Genomic DNA, 25,393 nt, shown 5'->3' on the forward strand with positions numbered 1-25,393 from the left:
AGGAAAAGGATCGACCGCCTGCAGTTGATTTAGATATTCTAGATATTATCAACTGGCCAGAGTTTTGAGACCGGAATAGACGTGATGGAGTATAATGTGTTAAAAGCTCGCTTAAGTACCGGGGAGCTAAACTATTTAGTGCTTTATAAGTAATAGGCAAGATTTTAAAATGTATGCGATATTTAATAGGGAGCCAGTGCAGTGTTGACAGAACTGGACTAATATGATCATACTTCCTGGTTCTAGTAAGAACTCGAGCTGCTGGATTTTGGACTAGCTGGAGTTTGTTTATTAAGCGAGCCGGGCAACCCAGTAACCCAGTAGAGCATTACAATAATCTAGCCTTGAGCTCATGAACGCATGTACTAACTGTTCAGCATTTTGCATTGAAAGCATGTGCCGTAATTTAGATATATTTTTAAGATGATAGAATTTTATATATATATATATATAAAATATTTACAGTGTAGGGCAGGCTATTTGATTACTGTACAAAATGACTGTAACAGGGACACCGAACCTCACAAAACAGAAGATAAAGTAAAAAAAGAGACAACACCTGCCCTCGAGTTTTCATCCTGCAAGGATGATGGCGTAGCCTATTATTAGTAAAATTTGTATTAGGCTAGTATTTTAATTAAATTGAAAACTAAAATGATAGCCTACAGAAATACTTACTTTAACCTGCTAAATGAATAAACGTAAATATCCACATGAAATTCCACCGTAAAAAATATGAAGGTTAGAATTTAATTTTTACCACACGAGGGTGGTGTTTCCTCCGTATGGCTACAATCGCATATTGATTATAGGCTATCAAATCACACAGCATAAACCCTCAGCGTGTAGCGAGGCCCTTTTTGGTACAACCATTTTTATTTAATATATCTCATTAATCATCAACTGTGGGATACACCTTGTTCTAATTTCAAAACCATTTAAATTCAGTTTCTTATGCCATATCAATCTCGTCTATTAGCAGCGGTACGTGAGCCACCGAGCATAATCCGATTCAGAGGGGTCACTGAACGAAAATTATATTGGAAATTAGAATCGGATAAACAGCATACAGGAGATTATATGGGATACTAACAAATTGATAAACGACATACGAAATGGACGAAATAAGATTGTCACATGAGAAAACCCAGGGCACATAACTGTGAACAGAAGGGAGAGCACGATTAATCCAAGAGGGTTTGGCGCTTCAAATGCGCTTTGGGGAGAGAGAGAGCGAGGGACAGATGATAAAGTGGATGATAAGTGTAAGTAGAGCAGTGTGTGAGAGGGCTAGTGCATCTCTATCCAACGCGCAAGTTTCTGTCTGTATAGGCTAACAGAGTTGGATCAGCTGCAGATCTTCAGGTAAATTTGATTATTATCTATCGATTTGGTATGCATTTATATTAGGCTAGGCAACTATCATGCAGTTGATTGACATGCCAAGCAGTGTCATTTAAAGTGTTTTTAAAAAGTAGTTTTTAGTTAGGCCTATTTGTGCTATATCACATAGGTCTAATATAATCTACGCAGTTTTATGAAACTAATAGTTAAATATTATGTAAAATAATATGCCTCTATGTTGAAATTAACAGCACACTGTAAAAAAAAAAAAAAAAAAAAAAACTCAGGTTTTCTAGTGACTGATCATTACATCTAAACATTTCATCTGGCCAAATTGAATTTCTGTGAATTGATGCAAATTAATTAACAGAAATTCAGTTTGGCCAACTGAAAATTTTAGATGTGATGATCAGTCACTAGAAAATTTTCAAAAGGAGACCTGATTTTTATCTTTTTACAGTGCAAGTGCTATTAAAATATTGTCACCAGTTAAATTCATGGAGATTATATAGGAAATACAGGCCAGACCACACACAAGCTAAATGAAAAAAGGCCATTCAAACTGTAATAGGCTATAGCACAATGACGGTAACGAACAACAAGCAAAATGTTTTTCGTTTTGTATTTTTTCTTCACATTTTGTATAAGCATAATATTTCCTCTAGCCTATGATCTGGCATTGCGTTTTTTCTTTCTCGACTAAATTAATGCTTAGTCTATATGTGTGCGTAGATGCTTTTCACTGTGTGTACTAAGCATCCTTTTTTGAACGAAAAAGGGGTTTCTGGATGAGATTTAGGTAATCCGAAAATACAGCAGTTATGCCCGCTGGTGGACAAAGTACCGATGAAGAAAAAAGGGGAAAAAACCAAGGCCGTATGACGCCGCCTGATGGCGCGTGACGCAGAGCGACAGGCCTTCTTTAGCCATGCAGATTAGGACAGCCCTGTCTGTATGTGACACAAATTATGGTTTCTGAACTCTCAGATTAAGTATCTTCTCTATTCGGACAAGATAAGAAATCAGCGCTGGTTTAACACTTTATGTTATGGAAAAAATACGACATTCATTCCAAATTCATTAATGAATATTTTTAAGAAGGTTCTTTAAATATATTTATAGCCTATATCAATATCAATATATATATATATATATATATATATATATATATATATATATATATATATATATATATATATATATATATATATATATATACTTGTATCTAAATAAAATAATTTGAACAAAAGTAAAATAAAAAAAGAGGCTAAGGCGTGACACACACACACACACACACACACACACACACACACACACACACACACACACACACACAAATCAACTGTAGCAATGATGTTTCTAAGCAGCAAACTCATTGAAGTATATAACCCTAATATATTCACATCATGTAGGACGTTCAATGTTTAAAAATGAATGGAAAATGTTTTAAATAAATAAAAAACATTTTTAATGCATGAAAAAGGAATTCAAAACTCTAAAAAATCTAACCAGTGTTGGAAAATAATATTAAAGTGATCACCAGTTTAATGTATTTCATACATGTAATTTATAAAAATATATTAAATAATTTAAATATATATATAAAAAAAAGTCAACCCTTTTATTGGTGTGTTATATATCATGTGAATGCAAAGTGGGGGAAATGGGACCCTGTTAATCATCATGAACCAGCAAGGTTACGTAGGCTATGGAAGAGTTGGATTCTGAATCAAGCTTTGGGGCTATCTCTGAATCAAGCTTCTAGAAATGAAGGAATTTCGTCCTTTTAACAAGCTTTATGTTCATCATCTTTCATTACTGTGGTCAGTCCATGTGGCTGATGGCTAAACTGGAAAATAATTATCACAAAGTCCTGCCCTCATTAATCCAACCGTGACCTTACTGCTCAACAAATTCTTACACAAAAAAGGGCAGTGGCTTCCTGAAGTCTAAAGTCTATCAGTCTGGTGACAAGATGTTGTTATTGTAGGCTCAAGTGTGAAAGTGAGGCCGTAAGGGGAGGGGACCTTGTTCCTGATTTACTTAAAGCCAAGGATTTTTGGATTAGCTTTGGCAATTAATCTCGTTATGCATCTGCTGAGAGTGACGAGGCCAGATCCGCCGAGCAGGGCAGGTGGAGACATATCCGTTGTGTGTTAATGTGTGTGAACTATATTTCTGAGCACATTATAGTGTTTGAACACATGTGGGCATCATGTGTGCATGGTTGTGCATTATATTCCAGAAGGATTAAATAGGGACATGCGGAGCCCTATAGCATCAGAGTTTACTCAATCAAAAGTCACGCCAGTCGCAAAGCTTGACAGAAGGAGGGGTGGTGGATGGGATGGAAAGGAGCACATTATAAAAAAGAGGGACATTAAATGAATACTTTAGAGAATACAAGAACGATCTAGGGTATATATGTGATTTGGGGCATTTCATAGGTTATTTCAGGACAGTTACAGTCTGATTTATGTCTCTAGCTGATCAGCCATGCGATTGGTCAGTATGCAGCATCGTGGGCGGAGGGCAGCAGAATCAGAGGAGGAGCCTAATCCTGCTCCACCCCCTCCGCCCCCTCCCTCTCACCACTCCCACAACTTCCTAAATATGAAGAACAAGTTCTTCAATGAGCTTGGCCATCTACCTAGTAAGTAATGATTTTATGTCAAGATATATGCCACACTTAATCTTATCTCAGCTGGCCACCAACGTCATAAGACATAGAAATTTGGTCTACATGTGTGACCAAAATTTAATGCCACAACAACGTCTAATGGCATTATCAGATGGTTATTTCATTGTATTAAGTAACTAAAATGTATCTGTCCAGTGCTTTTGACGATAAACTGATTAAACAAATTCAACCAAAATGAAACATCTGTCCAATGTGCCAGCAGGGATAATTTATATCTCATCATATTATTATTAAAACATACATTCCCATCAAACTGTGTGTGATCAATTAATTCCTCCACTTTCTTTCATTTCCATGTATATTATTCATGTTTTCATCTATTCCATAAACAGACCCCAAGATCAAAAGTAAGTTCCGGTCTTTTTCTGTCATCCCTCCCTCCATCCACCCATCCATCCATACATCAATTTAGCAGAAATTATGTTTGAAAATACAGAAATTATAATGACAGAATTTAATTTCTTTACATAATTCAGATTTTTCCTTTAACTTTCTTTGTTTATTTCTCTACTGCACAGTGCCCATGTGGGCTATTGGTGCCATAGTTGTGGTCGTGCTAGCCTTGGTTGGCTGCTTTGCTTTCTGTATCTATAAGAAGTGCTTGGGAGGGAAGAAGAAAGCAAAGAAAGTCAGGGAGAGGAAGGGAGGACGAAGAAGGGTGAAAAAAGAGGGAGATGAGGAAGCAGGCGAGGTAAGAGAGCATGAAAGCTCAAAGCTGATCAAATTCTACATTTTAAACAGTTTGGCTTAAAGGTTTGCTTAAAGGAATAGTTCACCCAAAAAATAACAATTCTGTCATCATTTACTCACCCTCAAGTTGTTCTAAACCTGTATGAATTTCTTTGTTCTGCTGAACACAAAAGAAAATATTTTAAAGTGTCGGTAATTAAACAGATGATGGACCTCAATGACTTCCATAGTATTTTGTTCCATACTATAGAAGTCAGTGGGGGTCCATCATCTGTTTAGTTCCCCATATTTTTCCAAATATATTTGTGTGTTACTCATCAGAAGAAAGAAATGTATACAGGTTTAGAAGAAATGGAGTGTGAGTAAATGATGACAGAATTGTCATTTTTGGGTGAACTATTCCTTCAAGTACTTTAAATGTATACTGGCCATGATCAATATTCAACCCCTTTAGGAACAACCTAAAGAAGGAGAGGGCGAGGGAGAAAAAGAATATTATGGCAAACTGGAGTATTCTCTGGACTATAACTTCACTGAAAATCAGGTTGGTTGAAAGTGAATGTTCATAATACAGTATGCATGCTATTTGTGAGATGATATTATTAGTTTTTATACAAATCAGCAAAACGTGCTGTTTTAAATAATGTTTACAAGCTTCTTGATTTTGAACACCTGACCAACAACCTTTTCTTCCACAATCTTCAGCTCATTGTCGGTATCTTGCAAGCACAAGACCTTCCTGCCATGGATCTGGGTGGAACGTCGGACCCCTATGTCAAAGTTTATATGCTACCAGACAAAAAGAAAAAGTTTGAAACAAAGGTCCAGCGCAAGAACCTGTGTCCTGTTTTCAATGAGACATTCCTATTTAAGGTATTGCAATTATGTTCGTAATATCATGCATCTTTTGGGTGATTTGTCAAAAGGAAATTTGTTGTACACTCTATCTTTTATGCGTGATTGTACTGTAAAAAAAGAAAGTGCAACTGAATTTTTTTTTCCCAAACAAAGCAAATGCAATTTCTTTGCATAAAGGGTACTGGGTCCGTGTTCAAATATGATGTTTTATATTTATGTTTCCAGATCCCCTTCAACGATCTAGCAGGACAGACTCTGGTCCTGCAGGTGTTTGACTTTGACCGCTTTGGTAAACATGATGTAATTGGAGAGATCAAAATCCCCATGAACAGTATTGACCTGGGCCAGCCCATACACGAATGGAAAGACCTGGTTGGAGGAGAGAAAGAAGAAGTAAGGCTGTCTTTCAGACTTTTAAAAAAAAAAAATTATTAGCTGCCATAGTCTGTTTTTAATGCTTTTTAGCTTATTACGCTCCTCTTCTCTTCCAACAGCAAGAAAAGCTTGGAGACATCTGCATCTCCCTGCGCTATGTGCCTACCTCCGGTAAACTGACCGTCTGTATCATGGAAGCCAAGAACCTGAAAAAGATGGACGTGGGTGGTTTATCAGGTGATTGTGGAAGCATTATGTTCAAATTAGGTTACATTCTGTGATTTACTTGATATTAAAATGAAAATATTTTCTACACATCAAATGTGACTTTATTTTAATATAATTAGACTTTATCATTTAAATGAATTTATTTAATTAAAAAATTTCTTTGGAAATGTGGTACTAAAGTGTATTTCTGTGTTCATCACAATGGCATTTTCTCTTTCTTACTTTTCTCTTTCCCTTTCTTTCTTAGATCCTTTTGTGAAAGTGGTTTTGCAACACAACGGAAAGCGCATCAAAAAGAAGAAGACAACAGTTAAGCAGAACACTCTGAACCCTTACTTCAATGAGAGTTTCAGCTTTGAAATCCCCTTCGCTCAGATTCAGGTAAACATATCTGTTTGAAACACAACTGTACTTGCATCTCTAATACGTTTGCAGAATTACATATTTGGTCGCACTTTATATTAGGTGTCTTTAACCACTGTCCTTTTAGAATTCAGTTTGATTAGATTCTGTAGAGGCGTGTTTCGTCGCGCACTGACGTCAGTATAAAGCACAGAACCGTTTCTTGAGCCTGATGTCTATAAAAGCTTTTCTTTGACTAACAAGGACGTTTTCAGCTCTGAAACTTAGAGGATAATCTTATATTACCATGACCTTTTATATATCAAAAGCTCAAGAAAAAGTTGATTCCTCAATTCATCACCCCTTTAAAAAACACTTTTGCTGCTATTGAGGTGGGATATGGTTAAGATTAGGGACAGTTTTGGTGGGAAGGGTAGGTTTAAGGGTGGGTTTAGAGAAGGTCAACAGAGTAATTATAGATGTGATTATAAAAACATCTGTAATTATATGCATGTATTTTTGTATCAGTACATTGCAAAGTTAGCCAAAATTATAGAAAATGGCCATGACTGAGAGAGCTTATCCAACTCAATAGAAATATATTAAGTCTATCTTTACATTATTGTCATACGTTTTTTGCTTAGTAATTAGATTAGTAATTTGCCAGATACCTGAAAAATCTATCTAATCAACAGTGTTAATCTATGTGAATCTGCGATTGTCACGCTACAACACTGCTTTTTTTTTTGCCCTGGCCAACATCAGCTAACATCATGTTTTTTTTTTTTAAATATATCATTTAAATGTTAGTACATAGTAGTTAAAGACACTTCATATAAAGCGGGACCGAAGAACAAAGTGAATTAAATGCGTATTGACCTATTTTTCTCTGCTCCTCTGTGTCCCTGCAGAAGATCCAGGTGTTGATCACTGTCTATGACTATGATAAACTGGGAAGCAATGATGCGATTGGGAAGTGCTGGATTGGGTTTGGTGCTAGTGGGGTGGGTCTGCGACACTGGTCAGACATGTTGGCCAATCCCAGACGGCCTGTGGCCCAGTGGCACACCCTTCAGCCTGAAGAGGAAATAGACGCTGCCCTTAAAGCACCCATCCGCTAAATATCGTACTTATCCACCCCTCAAATAAAAGGTTTTGCTAAAACATCATTTAAATCTCATACATCCTGTCACTGAGGAGCTTCTGTCTGTCACATTATTAATTTCATTGTTTCCTGTACCCTGCTTTACTGTGAAACAAAGGAGAATTAACTTTTATAAATGTTATGTATTTTCTGTTCATCTGGATTGTTTCTTATTCAAATGTGTTTGTGTGTGTATGATAAGTGTGTGGTTTTTTTGAAAGTGTTGTATGTATGTATGTATCTGTCTGTCTATTACTGTATGAGAACTGTCCTGATTTGCCTCGTCTATTTTCTGTGAACCAAGTTGACTATAAAAACAGCAACTGGATATATTGTAACAGATTTTAAAATGTGATTTTCTTTTAAATACATACTGACACAAAAGTTCTCCTAGGAGTAAAACCTAGTAATTAACTGATGTAGATTTGCACCACTATACTATAAAAGGCTTTAATAATATGGAAACCGTTACTGTCTGTAAACATGTCTATCAGAAGCATTCGTCTGGTTGGGTTCAGCCGTATTTAGAGATGTCCAGTTGTAGGTGGAAGCCTGGATTAATCTTGTGCTGTTTCCGGCTGTGTTCCAAGTGCAGTGCTGGACTAAGCCATACATGTGAGCAGGGAATTAGAGTCAGGGAAGGGCGGGTGTGCGGAGAGAGGATGAAGGAGACCAGAAAGGTCACACAGGCAAAGTCATCAAGAGAAAAAGAGATTGGAGAAGGTTGAACAGATAGAGAGACTACGTTTTAAATAAAAAGTTAGATAACTGGTTAAATATGAATAGGTAAAAGATTACAAAACAGATAGATTAACACACACTGATATTTGCTATATGGAACAGTAAGTATTTTGCAAACTTAGCCAAGATAGCAAATTATCGTGACTGAGAGAGTTTATCCAAACAAATCAGAATAATTCACAAAACAGTTTCTATCTTTAGAATATGGTCATGAGTTTAGCTTTAGATCAGTAATTGTACTAGAAATCTAGACGCACCCTAGCGGCAGCAAATTTAATCGGCCCGCGAGTGTGGTCTAGCAACTCTCAATACCCTTCTGAGCTGTAATCGCCAAAATCTTACTGGGCCAATCACATCGTGTATAGAGTCGGTGGGCGGGGCCATAATGACGACGGCCGAGTTGCGTTTGCGTGCTTCTAGTAAACACAGAAACTGGCGAACGGCGGCGGTCTTTCGAATCAGCTTTGACTGCGACTCTGGAAGACTTGGAGTTAAGCTTTTCTCTGAGAAAAGAACAAAGAAAGGCACTGAAGTTATTCTTGAAAAGGGAAGATGTGTTCGGAGTTTTGCCGATCGGATACGGCGAATGTTTAATCTTTCAACAAGCTCTGTTTCACCTTCGTTGCTCTCGTTGGTGTATCGAATCCTATCGCGTGCAGAGGGCGTTTGAAAGACAACCGTTTATCCCGCCCCTCAGATTGAGCTGTCAATGGTGAGTTTCCAGACCAAACATCTTGATGTGGGTCTGGCTTGTCAGGCTATAATTTGGCAGTCATCTGAAAAATCCCCTTAATCCGAGAGTGCTAATTAATCTACATTGATTGTCACGCTACAACGCTGATGTTTTTAGACTATCTTAGACTGAATGATTTTTGAAATCTGCTTCCCAAAGGCTCTTATATTATTATACAGCAAAAAAGTTTACATCAATGGCCAAATGTCTTGGCAGTGACACAAATGGTGTGTTTTGCTGTTTGCTGCTTCAGTTTTTGTGCTGTTGATTCAAATTGTTTATAGAATATTGTTCAGAGTGATCAAATGGATTTTAAATAACTGTAAAAATCTTCATTAGCCAAAAGTTTTTACTTTATCACAGAAACACAAATTTCACATTTTTTCCAGGAAATTGCTGCAAAGAATACTGCACCTGAAAAAACCTTTAACTGTATATTAAACCCAAAGAGAAATAAAGGCAAGTGGACAAGATAAAGTCCACACATTATTATCAACTGCAAGCCCTAATAAGGCAAGCATGCCAGAGCAAATTGCAGAGGTTATATTAAGTAAATGGGTCAACTATAATATATTGACTCTTTGCATGAATGTTTTTGCCAATAAAACCCTTTAAAACTTGTGAAAATTAAGTGCTTATCTTATGAAACTTTTCATGCCTGAGGAAGATCGAAAGATCGAAACGTTGCAATGAAACAATAAATCTTTTTAATTGCGAGTTGATAGTGTGCGGGACTTCTCCTTTTCATTTGATGATAATAGGACTTTTTTGTCCTGCTCTCCTACGCACCTATCACACACAGGTGTGCGACGTTTATGTGATCCCAGATCCCTGAAGTATAGCCTGCCATAGGAATGTGAAAACTGAAATTAAAAAAATTGAAAACTGAAATTCAAATTATACAAATACTGAAGCAGCAGCATACTTCATGAAACAAAATTTGTAACTGGAGGCCTAATTGTGAACATAAAACCTAAAAGAACATAAAACATACACCGGCCACCAGATGGCAATAGCAGATCAACCTATTCAGTTTAGGTACAATAACAATGTATAGAAAAAAATGTATAAGTTTTTTTACAATAATCATTTATCATTCATATATATATATATATATATATATATATATATATATATATATATATATATATATATATATATATATATATATATAATGATTATTGTAAAATGTAAAACTTATCCAATTTTTTTTAACCCACTTTATATAATATTGCTACTATGTACTAACATTTCAATTAATGATCTGATACGGAGTACATGTATACATGCATGTTTCACATGGTATGTATACTTGCATGTAATTAGATCTGTAATTAATTTCTTTATCTATTATTACACTGTTGACCCTTTCCATTAACTCAACCTTAAACTTAATCAAACAACAGATATTGTTCCATAACCTTCAGACTTAATTTGAAGTGGGCCCAATTTTATTATATGTACAGTGGGGCAAACACTGTAGTCAGCCAGCTGTCAGTCAACTGTGCAAGCTCTCTCACTTAAAAAGATGAGAGAGGCCTGTAATTTTCATCAAAGGTACACTTCAACTATGAGAGACAAAATAATAACAAATCCAGAAAATGACATTGTCTGATTTTTAAATAATTTATTTGCAAATTATGGTGGAAGATAAGTATTTGGTCAATTACAAAATTTAATCTCTATACTTTATTATATACCTGTTGTTGGCAATGACAGACGTCAAACGTTTTCTGTAAGTCGTCACAGGGTTTTTACACTGTTGCTGGTAGTTTGGCCCATTCCTCCATGCAGATCTCCTCTAGAGCAGGGATGTTTTGGAGCTGTCGCTGGGCAGCATGGATTTTCAACTCCCTTCAAAGATTTTCTATGGGGTTGAGATCTGGCGATTGGCTGGCCACTCCAGGACCTTGAAATGCTTCTTACAAATCCACTCCTTCGTTGCCCGGGTGGTGTGTTTGTGATCATTGTCATGCTAAAAGATGGCTTTGCTGATGGAAGGAGGTTTTTACCCAAAATCACATGATACATTGCCCCATTCTTTCTTTCCTTTTCATCGATGAGTCTTCCTGGTCCCTTGGCTAAAAAAGTCCCAAAGCATGATGTTTCCACCCCCATGCTTCACAGTAGATATGATACAACGCAGGTTTCATTCTCCTCCAAACACTACAAGTTGAGTTTTTACCAAAAAAATATATATTTTGGTTTCATCTGACATTCTCCCAATCCTCTTCTGGATCCAAATGCTCTCTAATAAACTTCAGACAGGACCGGACATGTACTGGCTTAAGCAGGGGGACACGTCTGGCACTGCAGGATTTGAGTCCCTGGCGGTGTAGTGTGCTACTGACGGTAGCCTTTGTTACTTTGCAAATCAATTCTTTAAAAATCAGACAATGTGATTTTCTGGATTTTTGGTTTCTCATTCTGTCTCTCATAGTTGAAGTGTAACTATGATGGAAATTACAGACCTCTTATTTTTAAGTGGGAGAACTTGTACAAACGGTGGCTGACTAAATACTTTTTTGCCCTTCTTTATATAAATGCAGCCCATATTAAATTATTGCTTAGGCTTCCATTAACTTCTCGTATGTTACTGCCGATTGCCTTCATGGAGCCTTCTAATAGTCTTACTATTAGAGCACACACCTTCTTTTCTTTTACAATCATTCTTGTAATTGAAACACAAATATTTGATGGGAGCTAAACGGCATGATGTTTTATGAAACAGGTGAACACTCCCTCACACAGTTTTTCCTACTTTTGGTTTCCTTTCCTTACTTCAGCAAACCCAATGAAAACTGACCAAAAGATTTTTAGGGAAGTACTTGGAAATTACTTTCGTTATCAATAGCCAGACATGTGAACTGGAAAGCAACATTTTTGTGCAGTATCATGAAGACAGGATTCTCAGTGTGAATGAAGAATGTTTTTAAATCACATTAAAGTTGCTTCTCCCAGATAGTTTAATTTCATTTCCTAAACATACATTCATCTTCCCTTTCAGAGTGAAATGATTTCAGTTGCATAACCAGTCTAGTTTGCCAAAAGTCAGTCTGTGAATAAGTAATGAATCAGACACAGTTTACATTCACATTTAATTTAGCAGACACTTTTATCCACAGTGCCTTACAAATGAGAATAAAACAAGCAGAAGCACTTAATCTAATCCAAGCACATCAGATCTGAGAGAGGTTTTGAACATATTCAGAAATGTTTTTCTTTTGCAGAGGCTGTGAAATCAGAAGATTCAGAAGTAAAAGCATCCATGTTGGCTTATTTCTTATGTCTTATTTCCAGCGACCTCCGACCTTTCCTTTACCATGGACTTTTTTGCTGTGATAAAGAAAGAGGTGAAGCTTCAGTACAACTGAGAGACAATTTTTCATATAGACAGATTATTATATGTTATTATGTCTTGTTCATGAAATTTTCGCTTAAAGGGATAGTCCAAAAAAATACTTATTTTTGCTTCTGTGGAACATTTTAAAGAATGTTGGTAACAACATTTCCTTGTCGTGGGACAAATTGTTCTGGATAATTTTGGTGGAAACTTGGCTTAAAGGGATAGTTTACCCAAAAATGAACATTCTGTCATCATTCCAAACCTGTATGATTCTTTCTTCTACATAAAAGGAGATATTTGGAGGAATGTTTGTAACACAGCCGATAGAACAACCATACACTACCATAGTAGGGGGAAAACAATATGGTCGTGAATGGTTGCTCTATCTGCTTGGTTACAAATATTCTTCCAAATATCTTCTTTTGAGTTCAGCAGAAGAAAGAAACTCACACAGGTTTGGAACAACATGAGGGTGAGTAAATGATGTTCATTTTTGCGTGAACTAACCCTTTAAGCAAGTTTCAGTTCCCATTGACTTCCATTGTTTTTTGTCCATACAGTCAAAGTCACAGTGGGAACCAAAACTGCTTGGCTATCAATGTTTTTCTAAAATATATTCTTTTGTGCAGTAGAAGAAGGAAATGTATACATATTTGGAAAGACATGAGGATGAGTAAATGATGACAGCATTTTCATTAAATCACTATATGCCTTTTGCTCAGAAGTTAGTAATTTTTTTTTTCAGACATTGAATCCATCGAGGTGGATGATATCAAACATTCAATATTTTGAGCTGATTTTAGAACACATATTGTTTTCATTTGTCATTTAATTTGTCTCTTAGCACAGAGGCGCATTTTTAGGCACAACTTTGTTATGTTTAGAATTACTTAATCAGAAACAAACTGCTTATTAACTTAATATGACTTACAACTTTTGAGCATGAGAAATCCTGTTCAGAAGAACAACAATCTGTTGAGAAGGAAGCACATTTCAGATACTGTTTTCCTTGCACTTTGAATTTTTACACTAATTCTATCCTGCTTTCTCTAAATGTAACACAGATTAATATTTGCCAAAACAAACACAGGTTTCATTCCAGTCGACACCACCTAGATTTCTCAAACCTCAGTCCAGAACAGACGAAATGACCACACCTCATACTTCTGTCTCTTCATTTGATCCAAGAGATCAAACTTCTCTGACTCCAGCTGGTGAATCCAGTTCCACATCTCCTGAGCTCGCTTCCTGTTTTTTTTTTTTTTTTGTTAAGGAACAGATAATAATGCAAAACAATTATTCATGGAGCATGGAAAAAAACATGTTTAATAGCAATAGTTATCTGAATTACTGACTTAAGCACTATTCGCACAGGATTATTATCTAGGGACCTCTGTGATTTAGAAATGACTCCTCCACATCTGAGTTTTGCGTGGCACATTCGCACGGGATAAGCAAGCCTGTGATTTTACTTGAATTTACTGACTTCTCCTGGATATGATGTCAAGACTTCGTTATAGATATAGCTGTATGAAATCATAAACGGGCATCAATATCATTTTGATTATTTTACAGAAGCCTAGTAAATAAACATAATTTCGTTCAATTAGCAAACAGACGCCATGAACTGAGCTCAGACCAGCGGCAGGAGTCAGATTTCATTTATCACGAGTGAGAAGCTGAATATATACGGCGGAAGATTCAGTTTCAAAACTAAATGTAAAAGCGCCTATTTAAACAAGCTTGTCATTGTACTGTACTGTTCTGTTCTTCATTAAGAGCAGTATTGATGTTAATATTAAACACACCATTCAATCAGATTACTCCCAAATTGATACTCATTCTAAAGTGAAAGTATAATCCGTGCGGGCACGGCTGCACAGGAATTCATAACGCATTATGAATGCAGACTTTATTCTTCGTGAAAGATAAAGATAGAAATGCTCACAGGAAGAAAAAAAGCTTGCAAAAATGATATACGATCCGCCTAATCCTGACCAAATTACAGACATGGCCGATTCGCACGGGATTAAGATCACAAGATCTCTGCAATTATTTCAAATAATAGAGGTCCCTGGATAATACTAGTCCCGTGCGAATGGGGCTTAAGAATGACTAGTCCCACTTTACAAAGTACAATGTACTTATTATCTTCATGTCATGTTTATGGGTGGGTTAAGTGGTCAACAGTGCAAGGGATATCCTGTTTAATCTCTTACACTCCAGGACCATTTTTTAGGATTTCTGCCTGGATTTGGCCTACCTAATTAGAAAAGCCTCCCATACACACATACAGTGGTCTAGGTTCAAAATTTTGGTGTCATTTTACTAGCCTAGAAATCTAGACGCACCCTAGCGGCAGCAAATTTAATCTGCCCGCTCTGTCATCTAGCAACTCTCAATACCCTTCTGAGCTGTATTCGCCTAACTCTTGCCGGGCCAATCACATCGTGTATAGAGTCGGTGGGTGGGGCCATTATGACGACAGCCGAGTTGCGTTTGCGTGCTTCTAGTAAACACAGAAACTGGCGAACGGCGGTCTTTCGAATCAGCTTTGACCGCGACTCTGGAAGACTTGGAGTTAAGCTTTTCTCTGAGAAAAGAACAGAACGTCACTGAAGTCATTCTTAAAAAGGGAAGATGTGTTCGGAGTTTTTCCGACCGGATTCGGCGAATGTTTAATCTATCAACAAGCTCTGTTTTACCTTCGTTGCTCTGGTTGGTGTAGCGCTATCCTATCGCGTGCAGAGGGAGTTTAAAAAGACAACCGTTTATCCCGCCCCTCGGATTAAGCCCTGTCTATGGTGAGTTTCCAGACCAAACATCTTGATGTGGGTCTGGCTTGTCATTGAGGAAAAAAGACAAGTCTAAAATGTAGACAGAATAACACTAAGCAGAACATCTCAAAGAGATTGCTGAAATGCAGCTAACTTTGTAATCCCACAGAACACAGGCCGACTGAATGACACTTTAAGCCGAACATCTCAAATGGAGATTGCTAAAATGCAGTTTACTAGTTTATTGGTGTTTTCAGATCATCCGCACGTGAGAGAGAGCTCGTGTGCATATGGTTGTCAGATTGGACATGTTTAGGTAAAACACCGGATATACATATTTCACAGAAAAGCTCTGATTGGGGGATTTACTGAAATCTGCAAGAACGCAATTTACGCAAAAAAAAAAAGAACTCTTTCTCGCGCGCGGATGATCTGAAAACACCAATAAACAAGTAAACTGCATTTTAGCAATCTCCATTTGAGATGTTCTTCTTAACGTGTCATTCAGTCGGCCTGTGTTCTGTGGGATTACTATTCTGCCACAATTCTGTGCCCGCAAGATTATATTTTGAACTGAGTTTTGCGGAGAAACGTTAGTCTCACAAATAAGCAAGTATTTCAAACGAACGAAAATCAATTTTGCATTTAAAATAAGTTTATTTGGATGTGCGCCGACATTATATTTCACATGTGCAACGTCTCGTTTGCTTGCGCTCCGATACCCGCTCTGACTGCTCGACGGCTCGTTTGCTCAACACAACTCAACATTACAATATGACATAACTCCAACCAATCAGAGCTGAGACTGCTAAAATCTGATAGGCTGGCTTAACAACCTCTCACAAAACTCCCTGCATTACTCTACAGCAGACAAGGAAATATACATGGTGGAAATATACATGGAAAATCAAATTTAACACTGTTACAAAGTCTTTGACATTTATTTCCAAGTTCAAATGTCTACCATTTGACAAACACACATAAGTATCTTAATTTTTCTGGTGTCAATAAAAGTTTTTAGCTCTGAAACTTACAGGATATTCTCATATTTCCATGAACTTTTACATATCAAAAGTTTAAGGGAAAGTTGTTGTTATGTTATGTTATGTTATGTTATGTTATGTTATGTTATGTTATGTTATGTTATGTTATGTTATGTTATGTTATGTTATGTTATGTTATGTTATGTTATGTTATGTTATGTTATGTTATGTTATGTTATCTTATGTTATCTTATGTTATGTTATATGTTTAACGTGTGTGGTTACCTCAACCCATCCTCTCGCAGATTTTCTATGCCAAGAGGAGAGCGCCTCTCTGAAAGAGTCTTTCTCTTGATCTCCCTTCCAGTCAAACGCTTCCCCCTTTTCTGTTCTGCCTAAAACACAAACACAAAAGCACATATGCACAAACATGTATTAATGGTACATTAATGTACTCATGGTAAGGCTCAGTATACCTTTGCCAAGAAGCCACCAAAGTTTGCCCCCATATTGGACAAAACCTTCTTCTTCTTGGCATCGTCTTCTGCTCTCTTTTTAGCCTCCTCATCCTCTTTCCTCTGGCGCTCTTCCTGATGACAGAACGCAGACATTATATTTCACAATGATTTTGATATTCTGTATTAAATTCCACAGACACTTTTAAGCATTTCTTTTTACAATGATTTAAGTTTGATTTCTAATTTACCGCAATCCTCGTCTGTCTGTCTCTTTCTTTCTCTGCTCGAACACGCTGCTGCTCTGCTCGTTCTGCCCGCCGCCGCTCCTGAGGACAGATGGACAGAACATGGAGAAAATTATGACAAAAGCAAACAGAAAAGTGAGTCCAGAATGTTTCTGTGGTAAATAAGTCATGAAAATTAAACAATTACAATTCTCTCCTTGAGACCGATCAGCTCTTCCTCCTCTTTCTTCCTCTGCTCAAAGTGGACATCAATTAAAGTCTGTAACTCCAAAAAGTCTTTTTCCATCCTTTTTCGGTGAATATCCTTAGATAGAAAATAATATAGATTAGAAATAGAAAGCCATAACTTCCATAAAGTCCAAGCTGAAGGTTATTTTTGATTACATTTGGTAATTCATTGGGTATAGTGGGGCCTCAATAATAGACAAACACATTCTGCTTAGGCTTCATTCAGTTTACAATTCATTCTAAATTGAACTGAATTGAAATGCTTACATCAAAATCTACCCGCTCACCCTCGGGAATCTTTGGAGGGGCAAGTTGTGGAACCATGGGCCTGTGTGGGAAAGGGTGATAAAAGTAAGAAGTTTCAGGGATTAAAGGCCTGACAGCATCTGGAAAATGCAGAACGTGTCTGTGGTTGGATCACTGTGTGTTCAAACACTTACTTGGGCCGGGGTCTTTCCTCCTCTGATAAAAGAGGCAAAGAATAAGGACAAAAGAAACAAGGTAGTTCGTATTAAATGTAATTATTCAGCTCTTCTTGTTCCCACATAAACTGTACAATTTGATACTAGTCTTTCTGCCCTAGACTGAATTACACGGATTTTATGCATTCTTTTCACATTTTAAAAAATATCTGGAAATTATTTTTTTAATAAAGCTGGTTCCTCTGAAGCAATATAAGACCAAAGGACACAACTTTGACAGTTCTTTCATGGACTCACAAACTGTAAAAGCCAATAGTAATTCTTACTTAGACTTTTTAATTAACTTTACTTAATGTCCAATAACTTGTTAAACTTACTTACAAAAAAATGTAATCTGAACTCTTTGCATGCTATGCCTTTGTTACTAAGAAAACCGAAGTAAAAATTACTGTGTGTGCAGGTGACTATTACTGTGCATAATTATTAGGCAACTTAACAAAAACAAATTTATACCCATTTCAATTATTTATTTTTACCAGTGAAACCAATATAACATCTCAACATTCACAAATATACATTTCTAACATTCAAAAACCAAACAAAAACAAATCAGTGACCAATATAGCCACCTTTCTTTGCAAGGACACTCAAAAGCCTGCCATCCATGTATTCTGTCAGTGTTTTGATCTGTTCACCATCAACATTGCGTGCAGCAGCAACCACAGCCTCCCAGACACTGTTCAGAGTGGTGTACTGTTTTCCCTCCTTGTAAATCGCACATTTGATAATGGACCAAAGGTTCTCAATGGGGTTCAGATCAGGTGAACAAGGAGGCCATATCATTAGATTTTCTTCTTTTATACCCTTTCTTGCCAGCCACGCTGTGGAGTACTTGGATGCGTGTGATGGAGCATTGTCCTGCATGAAAATCATGTTTTTCTTGAAGGATGCAGACTTCTTCCTGTACCACTGCTTGAAGAAGGTGTCTTCCAGAAACTGGCAGTAGGACTGGGAGTTGAGCTTGACTCCATCCTCAACCCGAAAAGGCCCCACAAGCTCATCTTTGATGATACCAGCCCAAATCAGTACTCCACCTCCACCTTGCTGGCGTCTGAGTCGGACTGGAGCTCTCTGCCCTTTACCAATCCAGCCACGGGCCCATCAAGACTCACTCTCATTTCATCAGTCCATAAAACCTTAGAAAAATCAGTCTTGAGATATTTCTTGGCCCAGTCTTGACATTTCAGGTTGTGTGTCTTGTTCAGTGGTGGTCGACTTTCTGCCTTTCTTACCTTGGCCATGTCTCTGAGTATTGCACACCTTGTGCTTTTGGGCACTCCAGTGATGTTGCAGCTCTGAAATATGGCCAAACTGGTGGCAAGTGGCATCTTGGCAGCTGCACGCTTGACTTTTCTCAGTTCACGGAGAGTTATTTTGCGCCTTGGTTTTTCCACACGCTTCTTGCGACCCTGTTGACTATTTTGAATGAAACGCTTGAATGTTCGATGATCATGCTTCAGAAGCTTGGCTATTTTAAGACTGCTGCATCCCTCTGCAATATATCTCACTATTTTTGACTTTTCTGAGCCTGTCAAGTCCTTCTTTTGACCCATTTTGCCAAAGGAAAGGAAGTTGCCTAATAATTATGCACACCTGATATAGGGTGTTGATGTCATTAGACCACACCCCTTCTCATTACAGAGATGCACATCACCTAATATGCTTAATTGGTAGTAGGCTTTCCAGCCTATACAGCTTGGAGTAAGACAACATGCATAACGAGGATGATGTGGTCAAAATACTCATTTGCCTAATAATTCTGCAATCCCTGTATACATACGCACACACACGCATATATATATATATATATATATATATATATATATATATATATATATATATATATATATATATATATATATATATATATATATATATATATATATATAATGCCAATTAATGATCTCTTAACATTTAATTGCTAACACTTATGACCAACTTTTAATTGTGTTGATATAATGCTTTTATATTTGTGACAATATCTAACAATTGACCATGCTTAAGTCACACACAGACCTAAACATTCAGCATGCGAAACACAACAATGGTAAAACTATTTTTTTTTAACACTTAATACAACCTTTAAAAGTTCATTTGCTGTCATTATTGGCGTTATAAATATACCAATAATGACAGCATATACCAAAATACAGCAAATAAAATGGTCAAATAAGGCCAAAAATAATAAAACAAAGTTACGATTGCCCTGCGATTAATTTATTTGTTCTGCAATGCATTCTGGGAGTACACTTCCTCAGCTCACAGATATAATTATGTCGAAACAACTTGAATGGTTTAAGTAAGCACAACTTGATGCAATTAAGCTTACTTAATTGAGTGTTAAGTGCATTCATGCTAGGTGAACTACTAAAAATAAGTTCACTTTACTTGAAGAAAACCTGGAAACCGATTGCACATAGTTTTTTAAGTTGCTATAGCTAAAAATGACAGATTAAAACTATGTTGAGTATAATAGTATTTAAGATGTTTGCATAACATAATTTAACACTGTTAGTTAAATGGAACAACTCAAGTATTATTACGAATAAATCTTAAATAAGATTAGTAAATATCTAGAGTATGTTAACTAGAATAGGCATTAAATTGACTTGATATGTATTACTTAATTCACTTGGGAGGTGTTAGATTTCTTTACTTTTATCTGAATATTAAATTAACTTCAGTTTTAAGTTTGCTTTGCAGAAATAAGGCAATCGGTTTCCAAACTTTTTTTAAGTAAACTGAACTTGTTAGAATTTACAGTGCAGGCCACATTTGAATAATAGAATTACAGTTCATTAGTTACAGTATATAACATTCTGTCAGAGGAGGACAGTAGTGAAGTATTTTTACTTTCTACTCAAGTACATTTTTAAGTATATACTTTATCAGTATTTTTCTTTAGAACATTTTTACTTCACTGCATTTCCAAAGCACTATTTATATAATGTCATACTTTTTACTGCACTACATTTCATAAATAAAAGTTGTTGTTTTCTTAACTTTTATACTTAATTACATTAAAAATGCAGTACATTCTTACTTGTACTCAAGTAAAACTTTGAATACTTCTGAAAAAGTATACAGTGCTACATTTTTTTATGTAATTAAGTATTAAATGATAGTAAGTGTGAAATGTATTGCTGTAAAAAGTACAATATTATGTTTTGGAATGTTGTGAAGTAAAAGTTTTCCAAATAAGAACACTGATGAAGTGCATATACTCGAAAAGCAAAATTACTTGGAAAGTAAAAATACTTCAATACTGTCCACCTCTGCATTCTGAGTGTAAAAAGCATGTCAGTGGTAAGTACAAAGTTAGCTGTAAAAGTTAGATTCAGTCACACATTTAGAATATGTTTATACTGATCTGATGTGGATAAAATATATATGTATATATGTACACACACACACTATAAAATATGATGAAAATGTGATTAGTTTTAATAAAATAATAGGGATTATGCAAAATGCACTTAATGCATCGTGTTTCCTTTGGAGCATCAGAGAATGTTTCAAACATTTTAATAGATGTGTTTGAGTCACCCAATGGTGGATAAATACATTTTGAAAGGGGCCATTTGTTTAAGTTCAGCAATTTTTTTGTCTTGTGGACTATACTGTATGTAAACATATTTTATGTAAAATACCTTATTTAGTACAGTACTAAAAATAGCATGTGCTTTGTATGATCCCTCTTATTTTATTAAAATTATTTTAAACTTTTGAGCAAGACTGTACAGTATATACATAGTATGTGTGAGAATATATTTTTAGACTGTTTTGTTGTTTTTATACAAAAACCGTGTGAAATGACTGGAATGACAACTTATAAACAGACCAAAAGAATAGTATAAACATTTAACTTATAATCTGGACACATTAGTCCAAATACAGCTCTGGAAAAAATGTGGAGACCGCTTAACATGGATTTCTCAATGTTAAGTGGTCTCTTCATTTTTTTCAGAGCATTATATTCAAAACTGATTCTTGCCACATCAGATGTTAAATTTAGTAACAGGAAGAATTTATTATAATTAAAATGCCATTCATGTCAATGAAAAATTTAAAGGCACAAATGTTTCACAGTGATAAGCAGGGTGGGGAAAGATAAGGAGAAGGAAGAATTTTCATAAAGGCACTCACCTTCTTCCTGAGTCTCCTCTGATAAATAAAACAAGGAAATTACAAATAACAAAAGAAAAACATCAGAGAAAAATGGGCTTGGTGAAAATAAAATGGACTTAAAAATATTATCACACAATGATGTGTGTGGATGCATTGCTTTCCAAAAAATACTGTTCAGACGCAGCACAAACCTTCTTTTTCCATTTCCAGTTTCCCACTGTGGGCATATGACTTAGTCTCCAGTGAGCCATTATTGTTAAGTTTAGCCAAACATTTACAAAAAAACACTATATTCACAAACATGTTCAACATTGTTGAAAATGAAGTACTAACTACAAACAATAAAACAAGCATGCTACCATCAACCTTCCATAAGGTTTTTATTTGACATGCTGTTCTGATTGCTTTTGACGAAGATAAACAAAGTACCTTGATAATCCGTATACTCCTGCTCTTCTGTAACACAGATCCAGAAAAGAAACATGCAATCAAATCAAGTCAAACAAATCAATAACTTTAACAGATATATAGCAAAATGGGTATTTAGTTCTACTTAATAATCATGTTTTCTTCTCATGCAGAACTTTTGATTTCCTGCCACTGTGATGCAAATATTATGACCTCAAAGGCCTATGTCCATATGCTCACTCCTTTTGTTTAACAAGACTAAAAAAAATAATGAGTTGTGTGTGAGCTACTGTGGGTTTTGACTTGGGAAATGAGGCCCTCTTCGTTTAGGTCTTTGAATGCATTTTTTTAAATGGTCAGTGGTCTCTTGGTTACAGACACTTTTAACATTTACAGAAGTGTTTTTTGGGGGGGATTATAAAAAAAAAAGTCTTTGTTAAAGAGTTATAAACCAGGAACCAAACCAATTAGCTAGCACTACAAACTTTAAACTGAAGAAACAACAACAAAAAAAGTAGTTGACCAGTCATTTAATTTAATTCAATATAGTTTTTTGGTCTATTGGTTTGTCCATTTTCACCAGTTATACTGAGGGTAGAGGACTTACAATCCGTAAATACAGGCAATGTCGGTATTTGGTATCTGAGAGGTGACTGAGGGTCAGACCCATGTCTGGAATACACAAACTGCTTTTACTCATTTAGCCCACCTTCCACAGAACAAATACCGTATGTACTTGTTTTTTAATTAATTTGCCCATACAACCAAATTAATCAAGAATTATATTTTGTAGAAAGCGAATTGTCTATTTGTTCTTATTCCGTTTATTCTGCTCTTCTCGTGATAGCTGTATGAGAGAAGGTCATCCCAACTAACAATTTTAGGTTATGAGAACGTTTCCCTAACATTCCCATTAAGTTCTAAAAACGTTTTTGAATGTTCTAGGAACGTTGAAATGTCCAGTTTGTGGAACGTTGTATTAACGTTCTCATTAGGTTCTAAGAATGTTAAATAACGTTCTTATAAGGGTGTGGAGTATGATCAAATAAAATATTCCTGTTTTCTCCTTTAATGTACTTGCTTTTGTTTATTGACATCTTATTCTTTCTTAAAAAAGCTAAAACCACTTTTATATTTATATTACATTTATATTTAGTAAATAATTAGTTTACTAGATTTTTCTTCTGATTGTAAAAAAATAATTATTTACACGAAAATAGCATTTAAGTGTCATTAAGTTGTCTCTGGATATACAAATGATGTATCTGAAGTTTGAGAAAAAAGCTGTATGACTAATTTGTAATGACTAATACTTTTTTAATGTGGTAACGTTTTTTAAACGTTCCACTAACAATGTAAGAATAACGTTTTATAGCTAACGTTTTTAGAACGTTTCTCAATAGCAAAACGTTGGCACAACGTTCTAATAACGTTACTGCGAGAACGTTTTTTGATAACGTTGAGAGAACTTTCAGAGAACGTTAGCCAACGTTCTGAGAGCGTTCCCTGTTAGCTGGGATGGAGGTCAACAATACATTACATGTATCATGCATACTTAGTGTGTGTTAATCTTTTTAGAATCTATAGCACCATTAGTCACTATTGGTCAATATGGCTTTTGGAAGTGTGGAGATCTGTCCAATGATTGAATGTCAACTTTGACTCCTGGTCTTCATTGAGAATACTGGTCTTTTTATGTGCCTTAACTGTATTTCCCCTACAGAAACAGTATAGCCCATTCTCCCATTGACACTGTGACTAGCCACTCAGTCTGTCTTGCTGGATTTCACAGCTACTCCCTCTAATTCACACTATTTCTGCTGGTGTGTTGCTTGAGTAAATGAGTGCATTAAAGCTCATATTTCATAATGTGTGTTTTTGTACTTATTTTCACGTTAACTTTGAAGAGGCTTCAATGCTTAAACCCTCACTGAGGTATATTATTTTACCTGCTCCTGCATCTTCTGCAGCCTCCTCCTCCTCCTCTGCTTCTCCCAAATACATCCGCAGCAATGACAGGGTGATAAATGAAAGGAACACTTAAGTGAATATCAATTGTGTGCCAGACAGAGCACGTGAGGACAATCAGAAAAGAGTAAGTGTGTGCATATAAATAAGTGTGCACAAAGGATTATGTAAGTGTACAGCATTTGTTTGGGATGTATGCTAGCAGAAACATGAGATCACTGTGTAATAATAACCCTTCCAAGAAAAGGCAGGGTAACAAGCTTAAGCACCCAATCAGTTTTGCGCGTAGCTCATCTGGGCCTCTAGAGGCATCTATAACTGGCCTCTAGGTACACATTACACCAAGGCTTTACTGATAATCACTAAAGCTACAGTTCAAGCTGGGCAAAAATTTAAGAAAAAAAGATTTAAACAAATAAATAAAGACTTACCCTCTGCTTGTTCCCTAACGGGCCATTTAGGGAAGAGAAAGGACTGAGTAAACATTACTGTATACACTTTAAATGTAACACTTTAATAGTTAAATTGTCAGTAATGATTAAAAAAGGAAACATTACTCACTCATATTCTTCCTCTACATCAGACATGATAAAACTGCATGACAGAAGGGGAGAAAGCGAGAGTGAGACAGGAAAGAATGTTAAAGCAGTACCACATAACTTAAAATTTCGCTATTACTTTAGAAAGAGGATGAGAGAGCAGGAGAGAGTGACAAAACAAAATTAGAACCAGATGTAAATTGTTCCATTGTTCCAAAGTGCTGACACCTCATTGAATGCTTCATTTGAAGATCGATGGAGTGTGAACAGGTGGGAATGTGGAGACAAAGACCGGGTGAGATGCAACTTCTGACACTTTCTACAGTTCAGATCTTCCATTTAACTTGCACTTTTTTCAGATCTCAGAAAACAAGAAGCATCTAGTTCTGCCATGCAAGTAGACAAAACAGCATGCTTGTGAGATCATGGAGATAACAGAGTGACTCTGCCTTTGCTTGTTTTTTCCTAACTGGAACTTGCAAATTGCAGTTGATGACCATCACACACTCACACTGTTTGATTGCCGTCTATAACCCTCCACTGAGAGATTTCTCTCCTTGTGCCTCGTCTTTCACGTCAGTGCCATTTCATCTCTGCTATTTGAAACAATGTTATAGCTGCATTGTCATCAGCAAAGAGAATTTATGAGGCATGTAGCTATCACCACGCCACTTG

The 25,393-nt window shown here is 36.2% G+C and overlaps 2 protein-coding genes across 4 annotated transcripts; one reads left to right on the forward strand and one right to left on the reverse strand.

Annotated features, from left to right (window-relative positions):
- Positions 1-1,244: 1,244 nt before the first annotated feature.
- Positions 1,245-7,949, forward strand: syt5a (synaptotagmin Va). Of its 2 annotated transcripts, XM_067428941.1 has the most exons (9): positions 1,245-1,365; positions 3,831-3,997; positions 4,564-4,736; positions 5,190-5,279; positions 5,441-5,608; positions 5,819-5,986; positions 6,088-6,205; positions 6,444-6,577; positions 7,450-7,949. In XM_067428941.1, exons 2-9 carry the CDS (start codon positions 3,841-3,843, stop codon positions 7,657-7,659), a joined length of 1,218 nt encoding a protein of 405 aa, XP_067285042.1. In that variant the 5' UTR covers positions 1,245-1,365; positions 3,831-3,840; the 3' UTR covers positions 7,660-7,949. The 2 variants fall into 2 exon arrangements, with proteins under 2 accessions (XP_067285042.1, XP_067285043.1); XM_067428942.1 differs by lacking the exons at positions 1,245-1,365; positions 3,831-3,997 and adding an exon at positions 4,335-4,392.
- Positions 7,950-12,087: 4,138 nt separating this feature from the next.
- On the reverse strand, positions 12,088-24,618 carry tnnt1 (troponin T type 1 (skeletal, slow)). Of its 2 annotated transcripts, XM_067416330.1 has the most exons (13): positions 24,611-24,618; positions 24,161-24,196; positions 22,233-22,259; positions 21,822-21,839; positions 17,634-17,655; positions 17,461-17,521; positions 17,153-17,269; positions 16,969-17,046; positions 16,739-16,852; positions 16,548-16,657; positions 13,660-13,750; positions 13,434-13,474; positions 12,089-12,492 (listed from the first exon to the last, which is right to left on the reverse strand). In XM_067416330.1, exons 6-13 carry the CDS (start codon positions 17,515-17,517, stop codon positions 12,447-12,449), a joined length of 654 nt encoding a protein of 217 aa, XP_067272431.1. In that variant the 5' UTR covers positions 17,518-17,521; positions 17,634-17,655; positions 21,822-21,839; positions 22,233-22,259; positions 24,161-24,196; positions 24,611-24,618; the 3' UTR covers positions 12,089-12,446. The 2 variants fall into 2 exon arrangements, with proteins under 2 accessions (XP_067272422.1, XP_067272431.1); XM_067416321.1 differs by lacking the exon at positions 24,611-24,618 and having other exon boundaries at positions 12,088-12,492; positions 24,161-24,226.
- Between the last annotated feature and the right edge of the window lie 775 nt (positions 24,619-25,393).

Source organism: Pseudorasbora parva, chromosome 2 (assembly GCF_024679245.1).
Source record: "Pseudorasbora parva isolate DD20220531a chromosome 2, ASM2467924v1, whole genome shotgun sequence".
Lineage (NCBI taxonomy): Eukaryota > Metazoa > Chordata > Actinopteri > Cypriniformes > Gobionidae > Pseudorasbora > Pseudorasbora parva.